Here is a 12929-nt window from a genome sequence, read left to right on the forward strand (position 1 = left end):
AATTAAGAAGCTAAAACATAAGATAGGTAATATGTTATAACGGATGTAATTTTTTATTTTTTTATTTTATATAATCAATTTATATAAGTCTAATTCATAGAAAAACTAGCTTGTGAACCTAGCAGTTTTCTAGAGTTTTATGTTAGAAAGATTCATGACTGTGTTATTGTCAAAGTACAGTAATTAGCCAATCAAAATCAGTAAGTTTGCCCATAGAATCCATTTATATACATTTTCAAACAGGCAAAATATTGCGTCGTGTTTTAGACCACGGTTTTAATTGTTGACGCATAAGTAATCCACTGTTTTCATAGGAATCTTTAGAATTTTATTTTGAACTTTTAACAAAGACTATTTAGAATTGGTGACTTTTAATCTTGAGTGATTTTATACCAATTCTTCAAACTCCAAGGACAAGATAAATAGAAGGCGGATTCAGAACTTAAACACCTCAGTGCACCACTTCAATAAAAATATGAGCACTCATTTCATATATTCTGTGACAGTAATTGTATTCTTGTAACAACAAAAGCAACAAATCTTTTTAATGCTCGTAAACAATTTTTCATATTTACGTCCTTGGTGTTCATGTCCTCTGGCAAAGTTGGTCCTCCCCTTGTCGCTTAACAGTTCTTTGAGGTGCCCTTGTCGTAACATGTTTACGACTTCCTGTCTGAGGGCGATGCAATCTTCTATTTTATGCCCGCGTTCCTGGTGGAACTCGCAGAGGGTATCGGACTTCCTGGTTTTCGGGTCTGATCTTATCTTTGGCGGCCACTTTACTTGTGTTCCGAGTTTCTCAAAAGCGTAGACTATTTCTGTAGGCGACACACAAAAATTGTGAGCTAATAAAGGGGGCATACCTTTTTCGTTCCAATGAGTCCCTGTCCTTGGCCTGGATGGGCCTTCTTCATAGCGAAGGGAGGGTGCAACGTCCGCCTTGACATATGGTTGGTGACATTCTTTGTCAGGTCGCGAAATTGGATGATCTCTTCTAGTATTGTCTCTTCGTTCTTTTCTAGATTCGGCTTATACTGAGGTTAGTCGATAAGTGGGTCCTTTGAGACCGTCCTCGTCTGCTCGGACCTCGGCATAATAAGCATTATGGATTTCGTCCTAAGTGGTTGGAGGATACTTCATCAATCGGCTTAACAGTTTTTTAGTTGCTCTTGAACCCTCTCTACTCAGCCCGTTCTGAAAAGTTGCGATCGTCATCCCTTCGGATACGTTTGGCAGAGTCATCCTTACTCTGTTTAACCGGGCGAGGAAGTCCCTTAGCCCCTCTCCCAAAGATTTCTTAATAGCAAATATGTCATTTACTCTCTCCTTGTCCTTCTTGTATTGGCATTGGCATGAGCAGTTACGAACTTATCGGCCACTTCTTTGAAAGTTTCTATAGAGCGGGCTAGTAGCTGCGAATACCATGTTAATGCCCCTCATGTGAGGGTTTCGCCAAACTTCTTCAACAAAATGGAGGACACTCTTTCTTTGGTGAGGTTGTTGCCTTTCACGGCGGTGACGTAGTGAGTCACATGGTCTTTAGGATCTGTCATTTCGTTGTATATCTTGAGGTAGGACGACATTTTAAAGGTCTTTGGTATGGCATGCGGGGCTGCATCATCACTGTACGGCTGCTCTACGAACCTGCCGGTGTCTCTTTTCGACAACGGCTTAGGAGCACCCGGTATTTTATCAACTCGTTCTTGGTGTTCTCTTATATGGTATCGGAGTGCTTTATTTTCATTCTTCATTTCTTCCATCCTCTTTAGAATGGAAGCGAGGGCGTTGTGACCTGTACCATTAGTAACATTATAAGTTATACCTATCGTATGAGGGAGGGGTCAGTTGCAATTATTTGTTTGCTTGTAGTATTGTGCAAGCCCTTGCGGTTTCTACAGTCGGTCCTGGAGCAGGATTGTTGAGGACGCTTGCCAGCGAGTAGGTCAGCCATGCCTCGAGGAGTTTTCTCACAGCTGGGGGTGTCCCTTCCTCTATAGATGTGGAGGCCCCTTTACCGCTGGGTTTTGTTATGCTGCAGTGTGGGGGTGGTGACCTCTCTCGCCTAGGGGACGCATCGGGTGTCGTGTCCTCACCTACTGTTCACAGCTTTCATTGATGACATTCATGAGGTTGGTTGGGAAGTCACTTGTTATTTTTGTCCTTTCTCCTTGGTTACCTGCCATGTAGGGTTTTATATACACAAAGAAAGGAGATCTCGGGTCTTTATGATGTTAGTGGCTTGCGTTAATTAGGGGTGTCAATAGTTCGGTTCGGTCGGTTATTTTATAAAATTTGTACCATACCAATTTTTCGGTTATTCTATTATATATAACCAAAATAAGACTTTTCGAAACCGTCCCAATCATGTCAGTTTCTCTTCGGTATCGGTACGGTTCGGTTAATTTTCGGTATTTTTTTAAATGTCATGTAAAATTCATCAATAGAAGTAGAATGCAATAATATACATTATTTTACGGACTTAGAAAACTCTTTATATATTTTTACTGTTTAAAGGGTGATGAATTAAAAAAAAAAAGGAAAGATGGCTAGAGTATAGATCAGTGTTGTCAAAGGCACGCTTAAGCCCTTAAGCAAGGCTCAAAACTTGTTGAACGCTTTGCCTCGCTTTGTGGGCGCTTTAGTATCACATCAAGGCTCTAAGGCATACTATTCCTTGCCAATGAGTGTAATCATGAAAAGGCGACATTAAACAATTGATATCTTACTTTATTGTAATTTTTTTCCAATTTCTTTGTCCATATATTTGTTATTCATGCTTATAATTATTTGTCTTGGACTACATATACATATTTTTACTTTTTCTCCAGTTGCGCCTTTTTTCATTAAAGTCCACGCTTTATTTGCGCTTTGAGCTTTTAGCCCAAACAGACCTTAGAGCTTTTTTGCGCTTTTCGCCTTTGATAATATTGGTATAGATCCATCAACTATTCTACAACAACGTAAAAGAAACCAAGCAAAAGCAAAGAAAATATAAATCACACGAGTGAAAGGAAACATATTCAATACATTGTAGTTTGCTACTCATAATCACTAGACTACTTTGTGTCTTGCTAATAAAGATACTTGAAATAACTTAGTTTAAGTAGAAGTAGCATAATAGGATTTAGGAATTAGTATTTTGAGCTTAATTACTTGTTGGCTTGTAATAGTTTTCATAATTTCAAGGCCCAAAGAAAATTTTAATGCATTATTATTTTTAAACTTACTAGATAAATATATTTTCCACATGTAAAATTTATTCGGTACAACTCGGTATTTTTTCGGTTTATTTTTATAAAATAAAAAACCTACCCTAATTATCGGTGCAGTTATAGATTTATAAAACCTACGGTTTCTTAAAAAGAAACCTAAAAATCGGTTCGGTATGATACAGTTCGGTCGGTCTAGTCGGTTTTTAAATATCTATTGACACCTCTAACGTTAATTGTAGATCAAGAGGAAACCAAAAATTTAACTAAGAAATCCCCACAGACGGCGCCAAATTGTTTGACCAAAAAATATAGATCTTAGCTCAAATAATTAAATTTATATAAATGAGGGTTAATCTTAGTTAACGATAATATCCCTAAGATGGAGTTCTTGAAAAGGCAACAGTAGTATGTAGGAATAGCCGAACAGTGACGGTAGCATGCAATAAATATTCTAGGAATCAAAGGCAATACTGTAGCATTCAATATCAATAAATAGCAATAAATAACATTTAAGTAAATAGAATGAATGAGTCACCCAAGAAATGAAGGAATAAGTGGATTCTCACGATGATGAATGATATAAATCCCTTGAATATTTGAGTTATTTTCGGATTTAGTGAGAAAGCATAAACAAAAATCTCAATGAAAAGATGATGTTTGTATCTTAGCAATGAGATCCGATTCTCTTTCTCAAGTCAAAGTGTGTTATTTATAAATGAATATCACATTTCCCCTATTATTATGTTTTTTTCTATTTATAGGGAACATGTTCCTAAAAGATAAATCCTAATAATACAAGTAATCTACTAGAATATTCTCTCTAATGTCCTATCTTGAAAACTAGTCGTTATAATTCTGTGAAGGGTCCTCGACCTCAGCCCTGGTCCTTATTGACTCCCCGACCGTGGCCTTTGCTGATAATAAGATTACTTCGACACACGGCGTCCCAAGAATGCTTTACTAACACCGTTTTTGACCAAAGGTAGATTCTGACCCATACCTAAGAGTAGGGGTTGAGAAGGTTAAAAAAGAGTTTTATAAAATATTTTTTCTCCAATTAGAGGAAGATGAATTCATGAAAAAAATATTTTTTAAAATATTTAAGTCAACCAAATATGGAAAAAAAAAATTCATAAAATTTTTTCTTTATCAAACACACTCTTATGGGTCGTTTGGTAGCTGGTTAAAGAGGAGTTATCCATTTATTAAAACTAGATAACTTTATACATTGTCCGGTTAAAAGAAGGGGAACAAATAATCTCCACCTAGAAGATAGCATAAGTTATACAATGTTTGGTTGTTTTTTTCCTCCTTTCCACATAAAATATAGCATTGCTAATACAATGTTTGGTTCATGTTTTTCTTTTCCGCATAACTAATACATGCATAAGTTATGAGGGAATCTATGTATTATTTACGCAGTGTAGAAGGTGGAATAACTTATACATGTATTAGTAATACTTGTATTAGAACACAAAATGACAAGAATACCCTTTATTCAAATATATATATTTTTTGTTTAAAAATATATATTTAAACTATACTAACAATTTTAATAAATTAAGTAAGCTAATAATAAATAACATTCACATTACATTTATATTATTAATCCTTATATAACTACCGCATAACTAATCCATGCATAATAATCTATGCATAACTAATTCCAATATAACTCAACCTTATATAACTTATCCGTGCATAATTAATCCCTGCATTACTTATTCCTGCATAGCCAATACATATTAATTAATACTTTTCTGCATAACTCTAATAGGCAACCAAATGACCCCTAGTGTAAATGAAGTTATTACAATTAATAGTCTCTCTCGAGTCTCCAATAACCAACTGATTACAAGTGTCTCCTCAAACAAGTCAGATCCCCTGCATATTCTCAGTTTTATCTCGCCCACAAATTCTACTTTTAACCTCATTACCTGCCACTTGTTCCACACTCTCCTCGCTCTATAAATACTCCTTCCCCATTCCCTCTGATCTCTCACACTTTTTCCAAGCTTTCCTTTCAATTCACGCTCTTTTCGAGAAGCTTCGAATTACTACTGAATATTAAAAAGGAACTCATACATCTCTCCAATGGCTACAGCTACTCTCAGTCCTGCTGATTCCGAGAAGCTCACCAACCTCAAATCTGCCGTTGCCAGTCTTAACCAAATCAGGCAATTTTTTTTTTTTTTTTCAAATCTCAATTCTCACATTTCAATTTCCTCTTCTTTTGTGTGTGTGTGTGAGTGAGTGTATGTAGTTTTGCTTAGATTTACTTGTTGCATGTTAGCAGCATTTTCCTCAGTTTCTCCATATATCGCTCATTTTTGATCCGTACCTGATAATTGTTTTGCAGTGATAATGAGAAATCTAAAGTTCGTTTTCATTTACTGAACTTTAGGATGTGGTTAATTTAATGCTCGATTTCATTTACGTGGATCTACAGTTTTGTTGTGTGCGCGCGCGTGTGTGTAGTTTTGCTTAGATTTACTTGCTGCATGTTAGGAGCATTTTCTATTTATCTCAGTTTCTCCATATATCGATCATTTTTTGATCCGTACCTGATAATTTTTTTTTTTTTCTGTGATAATGAGAAATCTAAAGTTCATTTTAAGCTACTGAAATTTACAATATGGTTGATTTAATTCAATGCCCGATTCCATTTACGTGGATCTACAATTTTGTTGTTGTTGTTGTGTGTGTGTGTGTGTGTGTAGTTTTGCTTAGATTTACTTGCTGCATGCTACTATTTATCTCAATTCTCATTTCTCCATGTCTTGCTCAATTTTTTTTAATCCTGACCTGATAATTTTTTTTGAACTTTTTATTTCGTGTGAACTTATTTTTTTTGCAGTGATAATGAGAAATACGGATTTATTAACCTTGTCACTCGCTATCTAAGGTACAATTTGGGCTGATATCTCTGTTTACTGAACTTCATAGCACTAATCATTTTAATTTACTGAACTTTAGGATGTGGTTAGCTTAATGGTTTTTTTTTTTTTTTACATGGATTTGAGATAATGTGGATTAGGTGATTTTAGGTAGTCCTTTAGTAGTGTCTATAGATTCTGATTATCTCGGATATGGTATAAATTTTGGAGTGTTTACAAATTAAAAGTAGCAGATCAATTATGACCTTATGGCATTTGAATTGTAGCGGCGAGGCTCAACATGTTGAGTGGAGTAAGATCCAGACACCAACCGATGACGTGGTGGTGCCTTATGACAAGTTAGCACCTCTCTCTGAAGGTATTATTTTTACATATGTATACATGGTGTGAGCAGAAAACAATGAGTTTAATTGAATCTGCGGCGAGGTGCTAGATTTGCCTCTAGTGTGAAGATGATTTTCTTAAGAAAATCAGATCCAACTGAAAATGTTTCTGAAGAAGCTTCACTATCTCGATCATTGCAGATCCTACAGAAACAAAGAAGCTCTTAGACAAACTTGTTGTCCTGAAGCTTAATGGAGGCTTGGGAACAACGATGGGGTGCACTGGTCCAAAGTATGTATTTGCCACAAATATAGCTATTTTTTGGTCTAAAAGTTATGTGTTACAAGGTTATGCTATACATATGTGGCTTACTTTTGTTTGCTTTAGTGGACTTAAAGCTAATCTCTGTGAACACATTGTTCCAAACTTCCTTTCTGTTCTCCACATGTCAGTGGAGAGTGCATATGGATCCAGAACAGTGTCTTGAATCCTGTCTTTTGCTTAGCAACAATATTTTATTGATTCACCAGTAATGTCCAAGAAACTCTCTGATTGTTATTCTGAATCTTGTTATATTTTATTGTACCTGTGCACATGATACCCTGCTTTCAAGTTTTTTTTCCTTACACATGCATTCATTGGTGAAGGCTATAAAGTGATAAAACTTGGTTATTGGTTTCTATTTCTACTCTGTGTTTGATAGTTTTCTAACACTTGTAGTCAAAGGTGGATAGCAACTACTTATTTTGGTTGATCTGATGGCATTATCGACTGCAGCTTGCATCATTTGGATGTGAAACAGTTCAATTGCTGCCTGCTACTAGATGGAATTTGGCAGAATTATAATACTGACAGATCAATACTATACCTTCAGATAGGAGGAAAAATTTGATGGTTAATTTAGAAGTAGATAAGATTTACACTTTGTTGGCAGCCAAGGAGCTACCTCCTTACAATGCTCTAAAGCACTCTGCCTTAGATATGTGTCTGATCAAAGAGTTTACTTTTTACTTGCATTGCTTTTCCAAAGCACTTTGCGGCGTATATGATGATAATTGGATTCTTGGAAAGTTTATCTGGAAATGTAGGAATCTCTTCTTCACTTCTTGCTTTCAAATTTGACTGCATACAGTGATATGATATTCTCATTGTAATATGGAAGTTTTAGCTGGTGTGTTTGCCAACCTTCATAGCTTCTCATAGTCTGAAGTTTGTATTTCTTTCATGCAGATCAGTTATTGAAGTTCGTAATGGTTTGACATTCCTCGACTTGATTGTCAGACAAATTGAGGTAGCTATGATTTTATGATCAATTTAGTTCACCATGATGTTTCATGTTTGGCTGTTCACCAACTAAAGAATGCTGTCTGTAGGCTCTCAATACCAAGTATGGATGCAGCGTTCCCTTGCTTTTGATGAATTCATTCAACACCCATGATGATACACTGAAGGTGAAATAATATCAGTGTGTTACATATTAATCCATGATCATTCTCTGTTTTCAGCTGCTGATATTACTATTGCATTCTCTATGTAGATCGTACAAAAATATTCAAACTCAAACATTGAGATTCACACATTCAATCAGGTTAGTAGGACTTAACATCAATGATATCAGGTATCACAAAGCTTGTTTTTTTCACCCAACATATTGGATTTGAATAGGTTTGTTTGATGTTTCCTCTTTAAATTTTTACAGAGCCAGTACCCTCGTCTGGTTGTTGAAGACTTTGCTCCACTTCCTTGCAAAGGCAATGCTGGCAAAGATGGATGGTAATTAAACTGTATAATGTGTGGATTCTGTGATCACAACTGAAAGAGGAATCAGCTCACCAATTGGAATATTTACAAAAATTTCTTTTAGCCATAGTACTGAACTATAAGGAGTAACAAAATCTGCATCTTAATGATCAATCTTTTAAGAAATGATTTATCTAATCTGTACTTGTTCTTGTAGTTATCAAGAAACAATATAAAGAATTTCTGTATTCGTCTTGTCTTTGTGGACAAGTATACTACTATGTTTGCTGCTGCAAGAATGAGAATGCAAATGCTAATTCATTTGGCTTTTCTGTGACATAAATCATTCTGCATAAAAAAATCATTTTATGCATAGGTTAAGTTTATTGAATTCCCAACTCATACCGCATCTCAACTAGAGCAGATTGCGCATAGGTTCTGATTCTTTTCCTGCTCTTGTACTCCCTTTTATTTGTGTTGGTTTCATCTTAGCAATTCAATCATCTCATGTACACTGTTCGGATGTACAGGAACCCCCCAGGTCATGGTGATGTTTTCCCTGCTTTGATGAATAGTGGCAAGCTTGATGTACTTACATCAAAGGTTCTGCTCTGCATTTTACTGCTGTCTTCTGATTCTGCCTTGCATTCGGCTGGTCTTATTTATTTTTATTGTTTGTGTAACATCAGCTACGTTTCTTTTTCAATCTGTTACAGGGAAAGGAATACGTCTTTGTTGCCAATTCAGATAACTTGGGCGCTGTGGTTGATTTGAGTATCCTTTCAATAGTTCTCAATTGTGAATGAAAACCTGGGTTCATTTCCTAGCATCTCAATCATAAGAAGCTTCCAATAGCGATAAGCTTTTCTCAATCACCATCAAGTGCAATTTCTTTTCCTTAATTCAACATTGCAGAAATCCTAAATCATTTGATCCAGAACAAGAACGAGTACTGCATGGAGGTCCTGACTGCAATGCCTTTTGAGGCTGTGTTTTGGTTGGTAAACACAATTTCTCTAGTTACTAAAGCTTGACAATTATTGCAGGTGACACCAAAAACATTAGCTGATGTAAAAGGTGGCACCCTAATCTCGTACGAAGGAAAAGTACAGGTGCGTGGTTTACCACATGGGCGACGACTTTTCACCCGTGTTCATATGCTCACACCTTTTAGCACCTTTTTGCTCATATTGCCACCTCTATTCAGAATTTGTAGTTTAATTTAGTCTTGACCTATAGCTGGAAATAGCCAGATGAACAGATATCAGTTTGAACTGCATCTAGACAAAGCTCATCCTTCAAGTGTGCTGCCACTCTTTCTTAGTTTTCTCTTCTTCTTTTTTCCTTTTAATTTTTGGAGAGAGCTTAGGATAGTTATTTTGCTAATTAATACCTATTTAGATGAGGTGTGCACAAGTTGGGCCGGACTCCACGTCTATTAAAGAAACCTATTTAAATATTTCTATTTTGCAATTAATGAATTACTTTCACACAACTTGCTTATTTAGCCTCTATTTTGTGTGGTGGTGCAGCTTTTGGAGATAGCACAAGTTCCTGATCAATATGTGAGTTGTGCCTCTTTTATTTCTTTTTTAGCCTTCTAGTTTTCTGCTTCCTTGTAACTCTTATGAAGACACATGAAGAGTCCAATTGGAGGTTTTCAAAGTAAATTTCACTCGAGAGTTATCTATTTGGAAAATCTCATATGCCTGAGTAACTGTGCGAACCATAGTGATATGATACTTTCTTTCACTGACAATCCAGATTACTCTGCATTATGTTTACTCATCAATGTGTTTCTTTCAAATGAAAAAGCTTATCCTGTTGCATGTATTTTATATAGAAATGTTTAGTTGGGCTGTTCATTGCTCCTGTGAGATTAGTATTTGATGGTATTACAAGATTAGTTTGAATTGACATTTTTCTCAACGTCAGATTCAATTATGTGTTTCCTTTCTTCTTTCTATTCGATCCCGGAGGTGGCACGGCTGATGTTTAAGGAACTTGTTTGATACAGGTCAATGAATTCAAGTCAATAGAAAAGTTCAAAATTTTTAACACCAACAACTTGTAAGTTGAGACAAGTCTTTTGACTTACTCTAAGCCTTATGTTTTTACTTCCTTTTCTATTGAAAATGCACTGACTGAACCCTTGGCTTTACAAACAGGTGGGTGAATCTAAAAGCTATTAAAAGACTTGTAGAAGCAGATGCACTCAAGATGGAGATTATTCCAAACCCCAAGGTATCAGTTTCTGCTAGTTAAGACTTGATTTTAATGTTTCAATACTTTGCGTAAGAGCCCGATGTAGCTAAGTTAATCTGCAGGAAGTGGATGGGATTAAAGTTCTTCAACTTGAAACTGCTGCTGGTGCTGCAATTAGGGTATCTAAAGCTTAAACTCTACGCTTTTAAATCACTAATGCCATTCCTTTAGTGTGTTTGGTATGACGGAAGTCATTTTCAAGATTTTCTGAGGAAGTCATTTTCTGGTGTTCGCTTACCGGATAATGTGGTGTCAAAGGAGGGAAAATGACTTACCTCACTTCTGAGCGGAAGTCATTTTCCTTAAAACTGTCTTTACTTATAGACATTATTGTTAGTCTTTATTACTCAAGAGCTTCATCAAAACCCTCTGTGATTTGCTAATAAATCTATTTATCTTTAATAGTATATATTTTTTCTGGATTTTTTTTCCACTCACCAACCATTTTTCAGGAAAACATTTTCCATGGAGATGATTTCCGCCATACCAAGCACACTCAAGAAGTTTGATACTTCTGTTGTCTTGTTTCCTCTTTCTGATGAAATTTTGCTCTAACTCTTTTTCTTAAAAACCAGTTCTTTGATCGGGCTATTGGAGCTAATGTTCCTAGGTCTCGTTTCCTTCCAGTGAAAGCAAGTTCAGATCTGCTTCTTGTCCAGGTAACTTTTCTGTCTTCTCATGATTACTGATTATATCATTCCCCTTTTGATCAATGAGCTTTAGTATGTTTACTCACCTGGATAATCTTTACAGTCTGATCTTTACACCTTGACTGATGATGGCTATGTCATTCGGAATCCAGCCAGAACAAATCCTTCTAACCCTTCTATTGAGTTGGGACCTGAATTCAAGAAGGTGAAGATTATTTCCTGCAATTGGTCGATCTTTTGTTGAATGCAGCTAATAGCCCATTTGTCTTCCCAGGTTGCCAACTTCTTAAGCCGTTTCAAGTCGATTCCCAGCATTATTGAACTAGATAGCTTGAAGGTCACCGGTGACGTATATTTTGGAGCTGGCATTACTCTGAAGGTAATTAACAAATCGTTTTTCTGTCTCCCTTGAACTCATACGTTCACTAGTGGAGCTGGTCTGCGTTTGTTCTTAGTCGATTCTTTGCTGCGTAAGCTGATGCCATTTTCATTTTTGATGTAGTAGTGCCTAAAATCTTATGTTTTCCTACTTTTTAGGGAAAAGTGAATGTCGCTGCCAAATCCGGAGTGAAGTTAGAAATTCCAGATGGAGCTGTGCTAGCAAATAAGGTAATTCCATGAATCTAAACGTGTGTGGGCTATTGGAATTAGTTTATACCTAGACCTGTTGAACTAACTTTGTTACACTGAAATCCAGGATGTCAATGGTCCTGAGGACTTATAAGAGAGTTGCTGGTCAGGTTAAACAACATAGTACGAATTAAAGAAGCAAGGAGTGTTTTTTGGTTGCAGTTTATGTAGAATTGTCACATTAGGAAAATAAATTGAACAATTTTGTTTTGCTCCCGGAATCGATGTGAGAGTTAAAATGCCTACAGGCTACATATTGAGTATCCATTGCATTTTTCTGTAGTTTATTAGTTGTCATGGAAATCGATGTGCCGAAGCCAAATCAATGAGCTAATATCTTTCCTTGAGAAGTTTAGTCTCTGTATTTGCACAATCTAAAATTCTTTGATCATTTTATCTTGAAAATTTCTTCTTTTCTGCCAAAAAAGATAGTACAGTATTTCTTTTCTTCTCGATTTCCAACTGTCGTGAGTTTGGGAATTTTACAATCATTTTCATTGATCATTCTATCTCTATTTGCCGTCTCAAGGGAGCATTTTATGGCCTCAAAACAATTCTTAATAGTTCTCCGCACAATTGTTGCGTAATTGAAGATACTATCACGTATGTTGAATGAAAAACTGTTTAAATCTAACTATGTACGTTGCACAACAAACAAAAGATTGTATCACGCCGCATGTATGAACAAATAAACTTTAACACAAACACAAAGTCTATTACTCAAACTAGTTTTAGGATATCGCGTTGCGCGTGTACTCGATCCCAGTGATAAAAATGAGCCAAATATTATTAAACTATATGATAGAATTATAAAGTAAATTTTTTAAATAATTTCACAAGCTCTTGTTAATATATATATTGATGCTATCAGCCAACTTAATAAAGAAAAAAATTATGTCACACAAAAGTATTCTAATGCTTTATATACTTTGATATATGAGTTGTGCAATTAATAGCTCAGACAAAATTGAATAATATGTTGACTTGTACTCTACTATTATGCAACAATACTATATTTTTGATGGCCTTAAAAATAAATTCTATTTGTTCAAGTACCTCATATAAGATTCTATATTATTTGGTTTTGTTATCTTACGAAGAATTTAATTGGATGAGTACTATTTTTGTATTTCTAGAAAGAAATACAATGATTGTCAAAAAATTTTAAGGTAGAAAATAAGTACTTCTATTATTGTTGTTATTATTATTTT

At 35.5% G+C, this 12929-nt stretch overlaps 1 protein-coding gene across 2 annotated transcripts; it reads left to right on the forward strand.

Annotated features, from left to right (window-relative positions):
* Positions 1–5165: 5165 nt before the first annotated feature.
* On the forward strand, positions 5166–12061 carry LOC107779796 (UTP--glucose-1-phosphate uridylyltransferase). Of its 2 annotated transcripts, XM_016600281.2 has the most exons (21): positions 5166–5389; positions 6070–6117; positions 6376–6467; positions 6634–6724; positions 7664–7724; positions 7807–7884; positions 7971–8021; positions 8133–8206; positions 8704–8776; positions 8890–8947; positions 9089–9135; positions 9220–9285; positions 9706–9738; positions 10191–10243; positions 10342–10417; positions 10501–10557; positions 11014–11097; positions 11192–11293; positions 11363–11467; positions 11626–11697; positions 11786–12061. In XM_016600281.2, exons 1-21 carry the CDS (start codon positions 5307–5309, stop codon positions 11810–11812), a joined length of 1431 nt encoding a protein of 476 aa, XP_016455767.1. In that variant the 5' UTR covers positions 5166–5306; the 3' UTR covers positions 11813–12061. The 2 variants fall into 2 exon arrangements, with proteins under 2 accessions (XP_016455767.1, XP_075081753.1); XM_075225652.1 differs by lacking the exon at positions 9706–9738 and having other exon boundaries at positions 5173–5389; positions 9220–9289; positions 10174–10243.
* The last annotated feature ends 868 nt before the right edge of the window (positions 12062–12929 follow it).

Source organism: Nicotiana tabacum, chromosome 11 (genome assembly GCF_000715075.1).
Source record: "Nicotiana tabacum cultivar K326 chromosome 11, ASM71507v2, whole genome shotgun sequence".
In the NCBI taxonomy this organism is placed as follows: domain Eukaryota; kingdom Viridiplantae; phylum Streptophyta; class Magnoliopsida; order Solanales; family Solanaceae; genus Nicotiana; species Nicotiana tabacum.